The sequence below is a fragment of the Elaeis guineensis genome, chromosome 11, assembly GCF_000442705.2.
Source record: "Elaeis guineensis isolate ETL-2024a chromosome 11, EG11, whole genome shotgun sequence".
In the NCBI taxonomy this organism is placed as follows: Eukaryota; Viridiplantae; Streptophyta; class Magnoliopsida; order Arecales; family Arecaceae; genus Elaeis; species Elaeis guineensis.
Genome location: NC_026003.2, coordinates 122839880 through 122861250, shown reverse-complemented (window position 1 = coordinate 122861250; position 21371 = coordinate 122839880). Strand labels below are relative to the sequence as shown.

Below are 21371 nucleotides of genomic sequence, written 5' to 3'. Positions count from 1 at the left end.
TCAGTAGCCTCAAGATATCTTGCAGTATGGGGTGAATGCATATCTTTGGATCCAAATCACTATCATGGCCGAGTCTTCCTCAACGATCAGATGGTCAGCTTGTAAGATCTGTCGCACATATGCAATCCTCATTGAGGTGGCTTGAAGCTTCATTTCTGGTATCGTGGGCTTAAAGAAGTGGCTCCCCCAGTAGCCATTTCTCTGGAATTAGGCCTGTGGTTTACAAAACCAGTGCCTCCTATTCTGTCTTTAGCGCTATCATCAAAATTGATTTTGAGATGTATTAGTGGTAGGATTCCATGAGATAAAAATTTGATGATTCGCTGCATGCTCTTGGGGAGAGTCTTAGATATCCGAGGTTCTCAAGGTCACCTATAGCATCTTTGCTGTCTGAATGAGGGCTCTTTTCAAAATGAATTTTATTGGATATCTTCTGGTCTCAAATATTAGACTATATCTAGACAATCATATGTGGTAAGTGATGTAGGTAGCTTGGATGCCTGCTGTCCTGGTCTTGTTATCCTGGTGCTTCACCTTAGAAACTTCAAAATGAGTTGGACAAGAGCCTTGGCTTGAGTGATCAGCTAAAAAGGGCATGCAAGTTGCCAGACCCATCTGGCCCTCAAACACAAGAAGATGATGTGCTCTACTGTCTCGTCCTTCAGATCACATGATGGGTAGGTGGACTGAAGGTTCATGCCTCTATCCCTTAGAACAAACCTAGTGGGAAGGTGATCCTAGATGATCTTTCATAGAAAAAGGCTCACCTTTGGATGCATATCAGTCCTTCAGATCCCCCCGACATCTAATTGCTTGGTAGACTCTTTTAATATAGTCAGTAGAGATCGACTATCACCACTCAGGGTGCAAGATGATCTCTAGAACCTCACATGATAGCTGCTATGGATGGAAACCATCAAAAAAGCATACATTCTCCGAGCTACTCCTTGAAGAGATGGGTTACCACCGAAGCGCTCCAGCCTTTGCCATCTAGATGGAATAAGTCACAAATCCTAATGGTACTCGACCTTGATGCTGCGAAGGTTGGCCACCAGCTTAGAGGGAGATCAGCGATCTGTGGATCCTGTAGGAGGTTTGCAAGCCGATCATCCCTATAAGCCATCTTGTCTAAACAATCACCTCTGAGGCCCACGTACATCTCTCTCCATAAGAATGTGTAACTTCGATCAGTCTGAATATTACTTCTCACGAACCACGTGCTATACATGGCCCTCATCACTATACTTTATAGGCTATTAGGGTGGAGAAGGAACCTGATCGTATATCGAGTAATCATGGCCTTCCGTCTCACAATCAAGGACTGAATTATGAGACCTCCATCCCTTGTTAAATGGCACACCACATCCCAGGCCATCAAGTGCAAGCCAGACCCTCCAGGGCGAGAGCCCTACAAAATCCTCTAGAGTGTTGCTCTAGCTCTTCATCATAGAAGTTTTGGGCATAATGGTATTTGAGAGAAGATAGATGGATATGGAGCTGAGAACTGACCCTACTAGGGTGATCCTATCAATCGTGGAGAAAGTTCTAGCCTACTAGCCCTCCAATTGCTCCTGAATCACTTGCTTTACTCCCAAGCACTCTGTTCTTCTAAACCTCCGTCCTGAGATGGAAATCCCCAGTTATTGCAAGGTCTTGCTATGCTTCGGGATCCCAAGCCTGTCCTTAATTGTGTGTCATAGTTGTGCCTTCATTTTCGGACTGAAGTAAACAGTTGATTTTAGGAGGTTCATCTTCTACCGTGAAGCAAGACAATACTCCTCCAAAATCCTCTTAAAGCCGACAATATTTCAGATTGAAGCCCGACCAATCGGCAGATAGTCATCTGCAAAAGAATAGGTAAGAGATAGGCTGAGTCCTCGGGGCTGGCATCTAGGGATTTAAGTCTGACTTATGATGCATGGACTCATAACATGACGAGTTCCATGGACTTGTGTTATGAAGAGTTTTGTTTATTCCACCAATGGGAAGCATTTTTTTAAAAAAAAAAGAAGAAGAAAGCAAAAAAAAAAAAAAAAAAAAAAAGAAAGGTGGGGATAGCTTAGTCACACATGAAATCCCAACGTTTACTCTATGTGAAATAATAATATTACATTAAATACATAGTTAAAAGTAAAAAAGCAAGCAATTAGTAAGTTAGAATTGCTTTGAATGGATGTAATTCATGGAAAAAAGTAGATTTACAAGAATAGAAGTGATTTAATCACAAGAGGGTAGATGTAATGATCCAAAAGTATCATCCAATTTGATGTGAATCATTTTGACCAATTTAAGCAGATCTAAATATGCATGTCTTGACTCAACCACAAACTAAAATTTTGAAAAATCATAACTTTTAATATGAAAGGAAGTTATTAATACGAGTGGAGGCAAAATTAACGGAAGAGTTAAGATTTAACATCTATCAAAATTTCAAAAATTTTTATAATATTTTGTATTTTACAAAAGGTTTAATTAAGAAAAATTATTCTAAATTTTGAAAAGGCTAACCTTACTAGTATAAATAGAGGTAATGTACCATAGTATTGTATGTATTGACCGAAAGAAAGTAAAAAAAAAAATTATTTTTTTTTAAAAAAAAATTCTCATTTAATTAGAAAAAGAATCGGCTCTAATTTGGCTGCTCAAATCTCACAAGCATAAATAAAAAATTTATATAATAATTTTATCATCATTTGATGCAAGTAAAGAACTTAAAATCTAGCTTTCAAAATTTTTAATACTCTTTATTATTTTTTGAGAGTTTTGATTTAGTAAATTAAAAAAATAATTTTTTTTTTTTTTTAATTAGATCAAGTTGGTATTAAAACTAAGTATTCTGTCCTGCAAAGTCTATGGTCCAGAACAATGAGCAGTACAGTCATATGAGAAAATAACTAGTGGCGGTTGAAGTACATTGAAAGACAACGATGAAGATGGCTACTACTTACTTTAGTAGATAAAGATACGAAGAGACGCCTCACTCAATTAGACAAGTAGATTGCACAAATCACCAAGCCCATATTCAGCTGATGTTTTTAGCTTCCGTATTTGTAACTCCTATCACAAAATTGTCTCCAATATTTGGAGATGATGACTAGTCATCCAACGAGGACGAAGATCAACCCATGATCAATAATTGACTACAACCTTTTAAATCTGAAGCAAGAACTTATATACCAAGGTATGATAAATCTGTCAATGAAGAGAAGCTAGACAATTGGATAAATCAGATGGAAGTTCATTTTACTATTTGCTCACCTAAAGGTTTCAAACCATGCTCTTACTTGGTAGAATTTCTACATAGAAAATATTAATATTTCTAATATGACCAAGAGGAAATTCAAAACTATAATGAGGAAGTAGCTTTACTCTATCACCTACAAGAAAAATAGATAGATCAACCAGTAGTACCTTCGATGGAATATGACCAATTTGTACAAGAGTATACACACAGTTGTACAACTATCTTTCTGACATTTTCCAATAATGATCATGAAGTCTTTATGTAATATGCTGAAAATCTCCATAAGAATATGCGAAAGGAACTGACACTCTTCAAAGTCCAAAGCATTAGCAAAGCTTGTGTGAAGGCTGGGACAATCATGGAGAAAGATATATTGACGGAAGGCATGAAAGGTGATGAAATTGCTATAATCATTGTGAGATGAGTAGCCACACAAAAAAGAAATGTTGAAAGCTTCATCAAAAGCTACACGCAAAAACGAAGAAAAATGGAAACACCGAGAAGCAAGAAAAGACAACTAATTAACATGACTCAACTTGGGAAACTGTTTGAGCTCAAGCAAACTAAAGCTGAGCAGGGAACCTTGAGGCAACAACAAGAGCAAACTCGATGCAAGAACTTCTCTACCTAAAGATTTAAGTGCAGCAGACAACCATCAATACAATCATAAATTTCAAGAATCAAAAAGAAAAACTAATCTTTAGAAATTTGATTTTACAAAAAATAAATAAATTATAAGAATCCTCTGACATTAAGTGTAAATTACACTTACATTCAATAGTTTGAAAAATCTGTTGAATTTAACTCCTAATATGTGGCCTAATTATCGTTTAGTCAAATTTAACTCTTTGAGTCAATCACATATCTTGAATCAATTAGAATAAGCCCAACTAATTACAGAGATCTGTTGGGTATAAAATCTCCCCCCGACCGAAGTTTGTAAAGGACCGATCCTTCGGGCTCTCCCGACTCCCGACTTGTATGTGGCGCCTCTCCGAACTCCCTCAGCCGTCCAGATTTCTTCGACGATGGGCTTCTGCGTTCACCCATCGGGCTGCCCCAAAGGCCCTCCGGGCCTCACTGTTAGCCAACCTTCTACAGCAACCGACTACCTCCGAACTTCTTTCGGGCTTCGTCAGCATCCGAGCTTCCCCGACAATGAGATTTCTACAGTAACCAGACTCCTTCCAAGTTTCTACGACGGTCGACCGCCTTCCGGATCCCGATCGAGCTCCTTCGAGAGCCGAGCTTTTACTACGAACGATCTACTCCGACTCCTACAACAGGCTGTCTATCCCAGACGTCGACTGTAAGCAAATTCTGACTCAGGCCTCTACTATAAACAAATTTCTTCCGAATTTCTACCATAGGTAGACTTCAACCGAGCTACCCCGTAGCGAGTGGGCCCTGGACGAGCTTCTACAGGACACTACTCCACCTCCTATGTTCCTCTTCAAGATCTAAGAGAATCTGAGATATATAAAAAAAGAACCAAATCAACCATCAGGAGATGACTTCTGTAAGGGAGTTAGCACCCTTGTGAAGTCAGGAGCCTCTGATCGGATCAAAAATTTTGTGTGGATATCCATGGAGGTCGGATGCGTGTATGGCTCGATGAGGATCTCATCGGATTATCATGATCATCAGCTATGGAGATCATCGATCCATGTAAAAGTATGGAGATCGGATCTTCAGAGTTTTGATTTTAATTAAATTTGATTTTAATTTTAGTGTCTTAAAAATTACATGTGATTGATCCGTTAGCCGTAGATTAAATCTACTTCATACATGTTAAATAGATTAAAGCATTTAATCTAGATCAAAATTTTATTCCATCGTGTTTATGATTTTTAAATATTAAAAGTCTACACATTCTGATTTTTGCATGCATGTTTTCGAATTTGCGACATCCTTAAAGTGGTATCAGAGCCATAGATCATCATTTACCTGTATTTTTTAAGATCTAAAATCAAATCTTTAGATCTGAAAATCAAATTTAATGATTAGACTAAATCTAATTTAAATACATATGATGTATTAAATTTAGTTTACACATGAGATGTGTAATTATTAGTAGCTTAGTACTCTTCAAAATTTATAGTAAAGGCCGTCCTGCCATTGAGGACTATGGTAGAAGGGGTGCCTATATAAATCAAGAAAAAAAACTGCAAAAATAATTTATTTTATGATGTATGAGATGCAAGTTAAAAATTTGAAATTTATTAAGTTATGTATGAGATACATAATATGTTTTAACATGCATGAGATGTGTGTTGTTAAATTTGATTTTGCATGAGATGCATGTTTATTAGATCAAAAAATTACATGAGATATAGGTTTGAACATACATGAGATGTATGTTATTAGATCTAATTTTTGATGAATATATGTGATATATTTGATCATGTTTAGATTAGATTTTATGCTTATGCATGAGATACATAGGTTGTTAGTTTAAATCTGAAAGTAGTTTCGACATCTAAACTACCTCGTGTTCATAACACACTTAATTAAAGATCTAAAATTATGAATTAAATATCTAAAATTAAGTATTAATGATCTAAAAATTAAGATTAAAATCTGAAATTGAGAATTTAAGATCTTAATTTTAAGCATAAAACATGAGAGTTTGGACTTGGATAGTTCAATTAGGTCTAGTAATTGGATTACCTTTGGGTAATCAATTAGTACATGATTGGGCTCAATCAAAATGAGTGTTTAATCTAATCTAATCAAAAGTTGATTAGGATTAGGTCAAGAGTACTCGAGATCAATCCAATAGTTGTAGATTGATCATATCGATTAACAACCACATATTGGATCGATTAACTCAAAGATCTGATTTGACTCATTGGCTCGAGCCTGAGTTACACAAGCTAACCTATTCAAAATTAATTGACCTATTGATGTCTAAGAAAATAATTTGGTTTGATCTAAAAAAATAATTATTTAATTGATTTCATTCACTGACCTGATCAATTTATTGGTATCTAAGAAAGCAATGGAGGGACCCTTACCAATCTTATACTTTTTTGGCCAATTTGGTTGATTAGTCTTAATGTGGTTGCTTGATGATTTGAGCTAGCCCATACCCTTAGGATTAGTCATAACAGTTATAACTAATTAGCATTAGATCCATTATAATTATGGATTTATATGAGATGTAAATTAACAATTAAAGGATTAAAGAGATCTAAATTAAAACCTTCTCATTAATATTAAGTCGAAGGGTCTTTCACCATTATAGAGTGTCGTGCCTTCTCTGATGTTGATTATTCTCGACTAGATACAGTGGTTCACTCGTGCTCAATAATGGGTCTGACTTAACTAAAAAATGAGATCAAGATCTATCAAGTGAGGTCTTAGGATTTAGAGATCAAGTTCACTGCAATTTGCTTGAGAAGTATTGGACAAAAATTATCCACTTATTGATTGACACATTCATCAAGATCTATCGGGTGAGGTTGACAATCGATGGGATCGCAGTACCCGCTAAAAATCCTAACTCGCGAAGGGGTTCCCACTTTCCAATCTGAAGAGTGTTGAGATTCAAAAAAATAGTGAAAGATAGTTTGTTTTTAAAATAAAACTTCTAAAATAAATTAAATTAATTAATTATAAAAATCTAACTAGAATCTTCTTCTCTCTGCTAGAATTTCTCTGCCTTCAACCCTCATTTTGTTTTTAAAAAATAATTGACTAACCAGACCTAATTATAAGGATTTGGCTCAGAAATCTAAAAATTATTTTTGAGTTTCGAGAAGCTTAACTATGTCAAGGATCGAGAAACCCTAGTGTTACCAAACTGTCTGATCATTGACCAATAAAAAGTACTGAAAAATTGAATGGATGATCGTAGCAAGGTCAGTTGTAACATATTGACGTCTAAGTCAAATGAGTTGCAACGCTCGCATGAGATCACAAAGATTGCTTGGGCTATGTTGACTTACATACAAGAGTTGTATAGTGAGATGAGCCAATCTTGCATTATGAAGTATCTGAGAGATATTTCAATGCTAAGATGAATTGAAGGCAGTCGGTCTATGATCATGTTTGATAATGATCAAAGACTTAGAGGAGCTTGAGAAGCTTGACATGACCACCCATTAGAAATTATAGGTGGATTTAATCCGATAATTCTTTACTGGTTCATATGAATAGTTTAAAGTAAACTACCATATGAATAGAATTGATTGTATCCTGAACGAGTTATTAGACATGTTGGTGACCACTTAGAAACCTTGAAGAGTTCAAGAGGCATAATTCTCGTTATAGAATAAAGAAACTGTTTGAAATACCTGTACACCCTAAAAGAAAAATAAAATTGACATATCTTTAGAAGGTTTGTCAGATCTGCTCTTGAAAGAAACTAACTTTATGGTTCTTCTGCCCCTAGTTGAGTCACAGACTCTAGTGGATCTTGAGGAAAATAGAAGGCTTAAGAAAGATGATATGACCCTTTAGATAGGCAACGAAATAAGAATTGCTGCTGTAGCTGTGATCACTTATCCTTTGCGATTACCGTCTGAGTTTAGTTCTTAGGGACTGCTACCATATACCTGATGTTAATAGAAATTTGATTTATGTTTAATGTATAGGTTAATTTTCATAAAGACTACTGGATCATTTATTTTAAAAATAAAATAGTTGGACGTGACTTTATGATTAACAGTCTCTATCATTTACATATTAATATAAATTATCTGAGCAGATAGTGAGTGTCGTAGGATCTGAGTGATCCAGTAATGAGATAAACCTCAGGTGTATATGGTACCTTAGATTAGGTTATATAGGAGAAATAAAAATTTACAGACCGGAGTGGATGGGCCTTTGGGCTCGATGGCTACTGAGTCATATCCAGTTTGTGACTCTTGTTTTCAAGAATATATGGCCAAGCTACCCTTTGTAGGACATAGAAAAAGGACCACTGAGATACTTATCCTCGTACACACTTTGTGTGTGTATGGCCCATTTAATGTGGTAGCCAGAAAAGGTTATCTCTACTTAATTACCTTTACCATTGATTGTGCATGATATAGGTATATGTATGAGATACACATATCTGAAGTCTTTGAAGTGTTCAAGAAATTTAGATATAAAGTAGAGAAATAAATCAAAAAAATTCTAATGATACTTCAATCAGATCAAAAATAATAATACCTAAAAAATTTTCAGTTATCTTAAAAAAATGATATAGTCTCATAATGGACTCCACCTAGAATATCTCAACTCAACGAAGTTTTCAGATTGGAGAAGTCGGATCCTATTAGATATGGTTCGATCCATAATAAGCTTCACTAATCTTTTTGTTATTCATTTATGGACATACTTAGCTTACCACTAATTACTTAGTTAACTGGGTTCTTTCTAAATTCGTTCTTATTATACTATATGAGATATAATATGATAAGAAACTGAGTTTTGATCATCACAAGATTTGAGGATGTCAAGCCCATGTCAAGCAATAGCAAGTGGATGAAATAGAGGTTAGGTCTATGAGAGCTCATAAGATATCCAAAAAAATTTTGGGGTACTAATTTTATTTTTCAGATGATCACAATGTGATTGTAACTCGACACACTGTCTTCTTGAAAAATAGTTTATCCTTAGTGAAAATAGTGGAAGGCAATTATAACTCGAAAAGAAAGTCTCTTAAGAGCAATGATAAGTCATAAAGCCTATAGAATCCATTGAGCCAATAGATGATATACCTTATCCATCTTGTAGATCTACTTGTATCTCCTATTCTTCTGAAAGGTATATGAATATGCTTATAGAGGATGTAGAGAAAATGTTCCTCATGGGAGATAAAAAATATGAAGATGATCTCTAAAAACTATTATGAGACGATGTCATCATGATGTGATCAAAATATTTGATTTCATCAAGAACGAAAGAGAACCATGAGTTTTTAGGTGGGTCAATGGGAGTGCTTGACGTTTCTCGTATTGTACGCAAATATCATCCTCCTAATTGAAAATGTTGTTCCCATGATGACCTCGGTTAAGGTCTGGTTGTCAAATGAATTCTTCATGAAAGATCTAGGAGAAGCATCCTGTATTCTAGAATAAAGATCTATAGAGATAAATCTAAGATGGTGCTTCATCTCTCATAGAAAATGTACATAGAGAAAGTGCTGAAGGGGTTCAGCATGAAGAATTCTAAAAATAGAATTGTTTTCTTTAGGCATAGAGTTCATTTCTCCAAGATGATGTGCCCAGCACACTTGAGGAGATTGAGTGCATGAGCTAAATCCCTTGTGCTTCTGTCATAAGGAGCCTCATGTATACTGTGCTATGTACTCGACCTGATATAATCATTGCTGTGAGTATCACGAGCATATATTAGTCGAATCCAGATTGAAAGAATTGGATATCTATGAGAAATGTCCTTATGTACTTGAGAAGCACTAAGGATATGTTATTGATCTTTGGAGGAGAAGTGTTTAGGGTTTAGAAAAATATAGATTGATGATAGAATGTCACATCGGCATGTGTATTGCTATGTTATGGTGGTATGGTATATTGGAAGAGTTTCAAACAATCGATCATTGAAAATTTCACAATGGAGGTAGAGTTCATCGTCGTTTCTAAGGATGTCAAAGCAGCTTTCTGATTTAGTTTGTTGTGCAGTTTGGAGTAATGACATGAGATGTCATATAACTCTACTATAACAACATCAGTGCCATAGCTTCGGCTAAGGAACCAAGATCTCATCAAAAGTCTAAACACATAGAGCGACGATTCCATCAGATTCACGAATATCTCGAGTGTCAAGGTGCAAAGAGTTAAACTCCACGAAAAATATGGTGCACCCGCTAACTAAGCTACTGTGCCAGCAGAAGACTAAGGTCATCTTGAGAAGATGAGGCTTAGGTTGATGGCTAATTGACTTGAGTACAAGTGAAAGATTGTTAGAGGTATGCCTTAGAAGCCAAGTTGGCCGATACATGTAACTTTTCTAGTGGCATAATTTTATAATTAAATAAAATAAATTAGATTAATTTTTATTCATGTTGAGTCATGTGTCCACAAATTATTCAAAAAATTAATGGGATGATGACACATATTCTCAAGAGTCAAGAATTTGGGATATGTATCATTGGTGATTGATTTTTAAATACTTCAATTGATGGATTATCACGAGGATGGTGATTAATCCGGTTAGATTGGTGTACGGATCATTTTTCTCTGAATAAATGAGTTTTCAGTCTACAATGTGAAGATACTGGAGTGAGAGTGCAGGTGATGTTAGAGAACAATGGTACCGAGCATTACCAACATGAATAGTCAAATGGTATCTATCCACTCATCAATGTGACATACTCGATCTACAGTGGTGTGAGTAATCCTCAGACCTATGGTGCTTCGGCTGCTCACAGTGAGGTTGCTGTAGTTTGACTACATATAAATATGTCCCTAGCCATATGGATTCTTGTAGTGGATATTGGTTGTAGTAGATTCACTATAGTAGTAGGATGTGCACCTATAGGAGATCTATCATCCTATATGATTTATGAGACTGAATTCAGAAAACCTAAGCCTGGACAGAGTGAACGATAGAAAAGAGTTTACATAAGATTTTACGCATGAACTCAAGTCGAATAAATCTTACTATGACAAATGATAGGATTTGACGAGTTATCTATGACCTCCGTCTTATCGAAACTCACAATAGAAAGACCAAATCACATGATAACTATACCTAGAGGTTCAATATTTCATTCTACTGAGTTGCCATTATATACTGGTAGGTATCATTGATGAATTGTGAGACTCATCGAGGATCATCTTGATGATCGATGATCCTTGATGGGCAGAGTTGGAATTGTTCCAATCCATCGAAAGAAGTTTCAATGATATTATGATGGAAATCATAGTACATCTCACTGCCAGACAGAATAAAATCTATAGGGTCACATACAAAAGAGATCTTTGTCCGATTAGATGATTGATTAGTGATTATGAATCACTATTGGGTTTAATCGTCAATATAATTGATGATTAATCCAATGCAAGAGTTGTAAAAAGCAATTCGCTAAGAGTTAATAAGTTGTAGAAGGACTAATTAGTAATTGAATTACTAATTGGCTCAATTTGATTGAGCATTGGGGCTAAAATTAAGTTTAATTGAATTAGATTCAATTTAGATTGGTTTGGATTTGATTAGATCAAACCTAATTGAGTTATGAGATAACCCAATTGTAGGAGAGAACAAAATCTGATTTGATCAGGACTTGGATTTAATTAATTTCTAATTGGATTAGAATCTTATTGAGCGGATTGGATTTCTAATTTGATTAGATTTTCTCTTCTCTTTGGGTGCAACCAAATCAAATTTGGTTGAATCCTTTTGAAGCAACATATGAGAGTCCCATTGCACTGAAACTCTCTCTCTCCCTAATCCCCTGTGCCGCCCCATACCCATACACACTTCTTCACGCACCTTAAAGTTTTGCATGAGATTTCTTCACGCCAAACAACAAATATGCCCCCTCTTCTCAATTCCCCATATGGATAAAAAGATAAAGAAAGTTTTGAATTTGATTTAAATTTGTTTCCTTATCAAAATAAGATTTGATCTCATCCTTACTCCCTTTGGACGCCACATTAAAAAGGAGGCTTCTTTTGTGTGCCAAATCAATTTTTTTCCACCGTGTGAAACAAGAAATCATCGTGGAAAACCTTCTTGGGGCATGAGGAAAAAAAAAAAAAAGGGAGGCGTCGCACCTCTCCAAGCGTGAGAAAAAGAGGAGGGGGTCTCCCTCCTGGGTTTTTCTCTTCCACTTTTTCTTTCTCGACATGTGGGTTTTGAGACAAAAAAAGTGAGAAGAGTTCTCATATTCTTCTTCTTCCTCCTCCACCTCCTGTGTTCCTCTTCAAGATCTAAGAAAATTTGAGATATACGAAGAAAGAACCAGATCAATCATCAGGAGACAACTTTTGCAAGGGAGCTAACATCCCGATGAAATCAGGAGCCTCTGATCTAATTGAGAACTTCGTGTGAATACCCATAGAGACCAGATGCGTGTGCGGTTCGACGAGGAACTTATCGAATTATCATGATCATCAGCAGTGAAGATCATCGATCCGCACAAAGGTATGGAGATCAGATCTCCAGACTTTTGATTTTAATTAAATCTAATTTTAATTTCAGTATCATAAAAATTACATGTGATCGATCCTATTAGCCATAAATTAAATCTACTTCATGCATATTAGATAGATTAAAATATTTAATTTAAATTAAAATTTTATTCCATCGTGTTCATAATTTTTAAATATTAAAAAATTATACATTCTGATTTTCACATACATGTTCCTGGATATGCGACATCTTTCAGGTGGGTGAGGGAGTATTAGAAGGTGGAGGCTGAAAGAGGGTGATTGCAAGGAAGAGGAGCTAGAGGATGGCTCAAGTGTAGGAAGAGGCAAGATGGCAGAGGCCAAGGCAAAGGTGCTAGATGAGAAGATGAAGAACAAGTATGGGCAGTGGATGAAGAATGGCTTTGAAGTTGATTGTCTTCATGTCTGAACTAAGTTTGGTTTGGTTGGCCACTATAAGGTGGCCACCCGAAGCAGAGCTCACCATTGTTAATCAAAAAAGACGATTGAAGTGGCGAGGAGGATGGTATTGGCACGCTGGAGGGCATGACCCATGAGATGGAAGAACTTGGCTCCGAAGGTTTAGGAGGCAATGAGCTCCATGTCAGAGGTGAGGCCCAAAAGGATAAAGTATTGCCTCCATGTCAGAGGTGAGGCCCAAAAGGATAAAGTAGCTGGTGATGTCGGTGAAGGCGATAGCAAAAGAGCCGTCTGCGATAGCCTCTATCTCCAACCAGCCCATGAAGAGCATGGAGATGGCAGATTTGGCATAAAGGAGACCGGTGAGGATCACGGAAAAAGCTGGTAAATATTTTTTACGGATGATAATTTGATCATGTCATATTTTTGAAACAATTTGATTAACCTCGCTACATTTCAAAGATGTAAATATATATTTTGGAAAGTAGTGGATGTAACTGTAACCAATATAAATTTTGAGAAAATTTTTATAATTTATTTAAAAAAATAAAAATTATAAAATATCAAAAATCTTCATTTCTGTGGTTGAATCTAAAAAAATATATTAAATTAAAAATGATAAATAATGTACTTTCAAATTCACCATGATCAAGAGGTGAATTGGTGTCCCTTCAGATGATACCAAAGCGTTCCAGGAAGACCCTATGTATAAGATCGAGGTGCAGTCCCAGCGGTGAAAGTATCTATTCATAAAGGACGAAAAAGCTCTTCATTAAGATCGCCACACACAAGAAAAGATTGATGAGATTGTTGAGTAAAAAGCTAGTCAATGCCAAAAAAAAGTACATTCTACTGATGCTTAAAGAGATAGATATTTGACAGCAAAAAACAAATGCATCAACAAAAAAAAATTATAAAAATCAAGACTTACCAATTTTTTAAAATATATTTTTTTATTATTATAGAAAACTGGGAACTTCGATCTAGATTCTTCGAACACAAACTTCACTAATATAACTAAAGGTTTTGTATCATAATTCTGTGTACATTGATTAGGGAAAAAAAAGAATTTTATCTTGCACTTTATCCTTCTCTTAACTAGAAAAGAAACCTATCTCAAATTTGAAATTTTAAACCTTGCTATCATAAATAAAAAATTTGTATAACAGTTTTATTTGTCTTTGACAAAGTTTATTATCTGGAACAGCTGTTAGATTTTAAAAGCAACGATTTAAATAGGCTGAAAAAAATTTCCTATCCCAGATTAGATCGTGCAAGCTCAACTTTTAAAATAGATTAGACAAATACAGATATAACCAATTACACCACGCCAAAACTCTTTAGTTATACTTTGAGGAAACATTCAATAATCCAACTAAGATCATCACGATAATTTAAGACCGTTAGTGATCCAAATTCTAGAATGATCTGATTCCTAATGATCTAAAATCACTATATTTCGTTGACCAATGCAGTAATTAAAGTTTACCAAATATATACAAATAACTTGTTAAATAACTTATTTGATATGCTGTAAAAATTTAAAATCATCGATTATATAATACAAAAAATACTCCTGACATATCTCAAATAGAAATAAAAAAAATGACAGAAGAGAGATAAAATAAAATAAAAACTCAAATTACTATAATTAAATTAAAAAATTTAAACTACCGCTTCGAATCATCCTCTCAATAAAACTTTAAGAATTGAGAATGAAAATTAAGATAAAAAAATTAAAAAAAATATCCAATAAATTTTTTTTTATTTTTAATCACCATGATGAGAAAAAAAAATACCATCTCTTCTTTAAAAATAATATCTCAAAAATATTTTAATTAATATATTTTAATATAAAATCATTATGATAAAACAATATTAAATATCCATCTTCGAAAGCAAATTTTTTATCATCGTATTGAGCAATAATTTAAGAAATGAAGATGATTTGAAATCAATAATTTGAAGAATGAAGATTTGAAATCACTACCATAAATCACCATCACCTTTAATCTTGGATGGATTACCCATACCCCCCCCCCCCGGCGGAAAGAAAATACAACATAATATTGAAAAAAAGAAAAATCATCCCAAGTGAAATGCCTGGTGCATGACTTGTTTTTTTAGTTTGAAAAAGTTTCCAGTACATCCATGCGGAACACAACCGAGCATAAACAGCACTAGTTAACACATTAAAATGGGAGAACAATTTGATATCAACGGGGAACACATCAAGGGCAAAATATATAGTCAGGAAGAGGACAGGCAAGACTTCATATCTCTTGAAGGTAGGACAAGCAATTCATTCACCTCCCACATGGGAACAAGAAAAAATCCCCTCCCGTCAACTGGCCGTCGGTCCTGCCATAACGAGAGCAGGAACCAGAAAATTCAAAATTGAGCAAAATTCTGACCGCAATAGAACATAATTTCAACAACAAGAAATTTCTTGACATGCAGGACAATTACATACTCATCCTTCGATGCAGGGCCGTCCCACAAAAAGGCTCTTACGGCAAAAGAACTGTTCTAATTAAACAAAAATTACATAAACATAGATCTTTACACTTACAAAATTGGATCTGCAGCTCCCAGAACACAATAGATTACGCTGCTTAAACAAAGGACCAGTTCATAAAACAGAAGGCCAGACAGTGAACACTGTTGTCCTCACCAAGGACTTTCCAGGCAATAGCTTGCTCATATGAAACATGGCGGCCCATCCCAGACAAGCAAATACCAGCTGGCAGGTAAGCATAGCCCTGAAATATTAAGTTGTTTTATTTTATAAAAGTGAGACACATTTACCGATGGACCCCATGTCCTAGATGAGATATCTCACATTAGGACTTTATTGGTCTATCCGGAATATGGAGATGATATGATAGAAAATGATTTGAAACATGAACCAGAGACTGAATCGCTATTTGCTTAAGCAAAACGGTAGCAATATCATCCTTAAAAGTTTACATAACCAGATGAAATGCCTGCTTTTACCGACGCAGTGACCTCACGAAAAAATTAAAAAAAAAACAAGTACGCCAATCTCTACTGGTAAAAGCACATCGGACAACTGACATGGAAAAAAAAGGGGAGGTATTTGGGTCTAGCAACCATGTTACACCCCGGCACAGTCCACTCTACCCATATTAAATTGTTCGACAACAAAAACTTGAACAACTTGATCACAACAAATGATTACACATACCATGGTGGGAGCAATAGCATTAATATTGCCTCCGTAGTACAACATCCCGAGACAACCTCTATCAACAACCAAGCCTTGGCCCATCATTGGGTACCGATCAAAACTCTAGATTCAAGGACCATAAAAAGATCCGGAAGACTTCCCAACCTGCAGGCAACTAAACATCAATCCTTCCAAATTTTCGTGCCATACCAAATCGCAACCTGAACTCATACAAAACAAAAGTGCCTCCGAGATGGTTGCTGCTAATGTCCTCAATCTCTTGTCAAACGGCTTCTTAATATGATGATAGGAGAATTAAGCTGAACTCATATTAACAAGTCTCTCTCCTAACATTTTTCATTTGTTATATTAAAGTGTACCAGAATAAATTAATTTTTCTCCATCTTCAAACACAACAGTGAATATCAAAATCGTTGACCAAACCCATTATCATCACGTTCTATGGCAATATTGAGATCACACTGATAATGCTCTCCTCTCACCACTCTTCTACCCCCTTTACAACAGAGAGCCCACTAGAATCAATATTACCCCAAAATTGTTTCCTCATCCATCACACCTTGTACGATCACAACTTTCCACCAAATCCTTCTTATACTGCAGCCTTACCACTGTTCATGTGTTTAAAACTCGATTTTATAAACAAATGAACCGTTTAACCATTAACAATACCTTGTTCCGCAGGTTTCAAGAAAGGATCAGAGAGTCCTATATTAGCATTTGATTCCTAATCCAGAGCACCTCCTTTGACAAAAATCTGTTCTCTCCCAATCATATCTTGGAGCTTCCACTCTCAAATGTCAAGGAATTGCTAAGGTAAACCTAAAACTCTACTGACTTAAGTCTACCCCTTTTCCTTTTCGGGAATGCAAACATCAAACACCTCCCAACAAGGTGTCAAGTACTCGCATGCGAGATCATATTGATTTTTCCATGAACAGTTAGGATTCTATATCAAAACTCGTTAACAAAATTGGAAAAGAATGGCCTGAAAGACCTGGTCGTTATTTAAATTGAGCCGCTTGAGGAACCAGCTCACAGTGATCTCTGATAAAGAGATAGTGATCAGAATGACAAGTTTAAGACATTCATACCTGTTCCAGCAACTTTGCAAACTCCGAGCAGAGAGCTTTCTGCCCAGCTTCATCAAAGATCTTATCAAGATTGATGTCTTGTAGGGCAACCAGTGTTGTTTCCAACATATCTAGCCCGGCCTGGTTCGCAAAGGTGAAAACTGGTTGCATCTGAAAAATTGTCACCAAGTCAGAATCTCAAAACATTTCAAGGAAAATAGTGTTTACAATCAGTTAAGAAACTATCCAAGGCAGAAATGTGCTAGCCCACTATGGCTCTGCTCTGATGTGTTTTATCAAGACTGTTGCACAACAATTGAAGAGATCATTTGTCAACAATGCTGGTTACTCAGTAACTTGGCCAGTTCACATGAGAGATCTTAATTGAACAATGTCATAATTTGAAAATCAAAAAATATAATGGAATAAACCATACAACACCACTTCCTTGAGTGTGTTTGGATGCCCTGGCATGCTAAGCATGAACAGCATGCTGGAATATCATATATGAAAAAGCATTTCATAAGAAGACCATGGTGGTCCGTAGTTTTGTCAGAATATCTGGCAACTCCTGCACCAACCAAAAGCCCAATGTCTGATGCCCAGACTACAATTTATTCATATATAATATTGGATACTCAAAAAATGTTACCCTGTTGTGCTACAAATATGACATGCCAAAGATCCGATCTCGCATTGCCTTCACTAGCAATGAAAGGCAGTACTAGCATTCAGTCAGAGTTGGAATGCCGAAATATTATCCATACATTATCATGATCAATTTAAGAAAGGGAATTTATGGTATCCTGATGCACGTGGATTTCCGGGATCTCCAATTTGTGGCATCATATTTTCCTAATACTGAATATATTAAAGACTGCAATATTGTCATTTCAGATTGAAAATGCCCCAGCATAACATCCATGTGTAGCATAAACAGACACCCAAATAGCCCCTTGATTTCTAGCTGCATGTCACACATAATCTCTTCAAAGAAATCATAGGATAAAACACAATACAGGCACAATAAACCTAAGAATTTTTTGTGCCCCCTTGCAACAAATTTCACTCCTCACTGTACCTTGAAAGAGCAGCATAAAATGGCATCTTGATGATGCCACAGCACTTTCAACATGGACTCTCCAGTTTCTCCATCATACCTCAGCAATTCCATCCCCAAATGACAACTGCAAATATTGAACAAAATTCAACTAGTCAATAAGATTACAGAATGAATTCCACAGTAATACAAGAGTGTGACATGGCACACATCTCTACGCAGTTCTTATTTTAATGTCCTATTATATGTCATATAGTAGCATATAGAATCTTTTAGATCAACATGGTGCTCCTTATATATTGTGGAACAAAGCTAAGATGATTTTTGATCTGTCATGAATTCCACAAATCATTCATGATCTCAATTTAAGGAAAGTCAGATGAACTTGCTTGTAGCTCTGACAAATCCAATGAGCAAGGGTGTCAGCTTCTGGGTAGCCTGGTAGGAGCTTCTGACCCACATGCAAACCAGGTTGGGAAGGAGCTAATGCCATAGAGACCCTCTGTACTGCCGAGATGATGCTTCGAACGTACTGCCTTGCCATTGCAGCAACATTGTCCTGAAGGTGCACTTCATAAGGAAATTGAAAGGCAATTGTCAACACCGACCGTAAGTTGTGACCATTTGCGGATTTGTCACTAGCAGAGTGGTTTGTGGCAGAGCCTACTTCAAGGCTAGATGCCAGATCCAATGTACGACTAGAAGCCAAGCCTTCCTGCATTTCCAGGGAACAAATGATGTTGGTGTGGAGAAAATGCTGAATCAGTTTTACTTAGGATCCCATGTGCCACGGTGTATGACTGAAAATTACTCTTGCAATGCAAACAAATTAACAGAACATACAAAGAGTCAGCTAGAATGAAAACCTCATTTGATAATTGGTGGCCAGGTTTAGAGTATGATTTGGTGCATACTAATAAACAATAAATTTTAACTCCAAAAAGCTTTTAAGAGACAACTTCAGCTACTTTAAGTGGGATTCCACTTGTCTAATATAATTAAGACTTGAAAAATTAATCAGGACAAGCAAATGATGATTAATAGAGCGATAAGTTTCTCAATTGAAAAATCAAACAACAAGAGGTTGATCTTCTGCACAGCATCGAGTAATACTTAGCCAGAGAAATAAGTAGTACTCTTGTAATGGTTAAGGTAGCAAAACCTGTTCCTCGCAAAACACATACTTGAAGAAATAATCAGCATTGTATAACTTGAAAAGAAAACCGAGCTTTTAAAATGGCAAATTAAATTGCAGAATTAGAATTTGATTAAAAAAAAAAAAAAGGTTCCTATGCACCCATATGACAACTTTAAAAACATATACAAGAACATGTGGTACTAAAAAACACCAAACATGCAGGCACTTCTAGAATTATTTTGTAAGTTTTATAGTAATGAGTTCGAATCTTCTCAAATTCTGTCCATCGAGTAGGTCTGATAACATTGGGCTATTGCTTCATACAGTTGTGAAAAGCTTGGCCTGACATACACAATGGCATGTGTTTGATTCCTGGGACCACAACTTTGTGCGAAAAAAATGTCAAAGGTTAGGTCTGTCTCCCGGTTGCCCCTCCCAAGACCACAGATTACCGGGACCATAACTAGATAATGGCCTTTAAGTAGGTCTAATAAATAGATAATGACAGGAGTTAATCAGTTATGGCATAACTATGCAAGATACAAATTCGCATTAATGTTTGGCCAAATGACAAACCGAAAATTTTATGTGAAATATTGGATTTCTAATACAGTTTTTTTCAGAGCACCAAATTGAATTTTGAGCAAACTCTGATGAACTTATTATTTAAGAAACAGAACATCCATAGGAACAGCATCACTTTTAAAAGCTTATTTTGAAATGTATCTGGTGGACTACATTTAGCCACCATATTCAAAACATATAAAGGAGGAGCATGTGCAAGGACCTTTGACATTCACTTACTGAAAATTGTAAGAAACCAGTAACAATCAATATCCTAAAATGACATTGCAAACACCAAGTTAAAAACCAGGCTCAGCAACATAGCATAGCTACTCAATATCACAAGTCGCAAAGTTGATATTAACAATCTAAAATTTCCAATAGCATACCTATATTCTGAGTTAAACAGGAAAAAATAAGAATTGAAAGTGCAAAGAAGTTGCAGGAAAATATATTTTCTTTATTTTTCTGTGCATGCGAACATCCAGTGGCCTGACATAAAAGCTAACACATGGTGAACTGATTGGCAATATATTTATCTTAAATGTTTGGGACAAGGCAGTAAAATGGTGATCAGTAAACCATCAGTACTGGATGAATGGACAATTAAAAGAGTCATGGACTAAAGGGTCTGATAAACAATGTTCAACCTTTTTTGTATCCAATGGTATGACACGGAAACCAGAAGGTAAAAGTGGAGCATCATCTAGGAAAAGTTCATCAATTGGTGCAAAAACAAGTTCAAAGCAAGCCCCCACAGCATTTTCATCGATTCCACTGCAAAGCTGCAAACACAAGCAACCAAAGAGATGATTAAATCGGCATTCTGATTATTGAGCTATTATTCCACAGCTTAAATAAATATCAAGCCAAAACCACTTTGATTATTCTAAATGAATAGATCAAGAATGGATAAGAAGGTAATGAACTCACTTGTACATTATTCCCTACCCCTGTAACCAAGAAAAAATAGATGTACTAACTTTCAGTCTGGTGATGTCATAAACCCCGATAGTGCTTAGGATGTTCTGCTTTTAAAATGGTCAGTACACAGCCCTGTGCCTAAATTAGATTTTTATTAATATAATGTGCTTCGACACATTTGTTTTGGCTTTAACATGCTAGAATATGTTTTGCTAAAATAATTTAAGTTGGTTTAACAAACTTGCTTTGTTATTTGTTGTTCTCAATATTTAAGCATTGTCATCATAAAACTGGTTCATATGGAGAGCCATAAATTGAGCAGGATCAGACATAGTTTCCAAGCATCAGTTGTCAAGGACATAAGTTGAAAGAAAGCTATAGAATAATATGAAGAATGATAAATTTAACAGAGCAAAAATCACAAAAAGATGCCAAAATTAAAAGGAAAAAGAACACAGCCAAAGAGTAAGCTGATCTTGTGAAATGGATTATAATTCTGCCTAAATTTTAGCCTTTTTACCATTTTTTTTTTATTTACATAGCAGGAATGCTTTCATTCAACAAAGATGAATAGCAAGTAATAATCCTTTATATAACATGTAGAAGCCATATTCTTCGGGACTGATTTGCAGT

The 21371-nt window shown here is 35.7% G+C and overlaps 1 protein-coding gene across 4 annotated transcripts in view; it reads right to left on the bottom strand.

Annotated features, from left to right (window-relative positions):
* Positions 1 to 15015: 15015 nt before the first annotated feature.
* LOC105054510 (homeobox-leucine zipper protein HOX9) overlaps positions 15016 to 21371 on the bottom strand; it is a 13743-nt gene continuing 7387 nt past the window's right edge. For 3 of the 4 annotated variants that reach the window (XM_073245289.1, XM_073245290.1, XM_073245287.1), the window contains exons 14-18: positions 20465 to 20599; positions 18502 to 18827; positions 18134 to 18239; positions 17074 to 17223; positions 15198 to 15530 (exon numbers count right to left, since the gene is read on the bottom strand). In XM_073245289.1, coding sequence (XP_073101390.1) covers positions 15384 to 15530; positions 17074 to 17223; positions 18134 to 18239; positions 18502 to 18827; positions 20465 to 20599 — 864 coding nt within the window. In that variant the 3' untranslated portion in view covers positions 15198 to 15383. Of the gene's footprint in view, positions 15130 to 15197; positions 15531 to 17073; positions 17224 to 18133; positions 18240 to 18501; positions 18828 to 20464; positions 20600 to 21371 lie in introns of those variants that run through there. The other variant, XM_073245288.1, reaches the window with a different exon arrangement.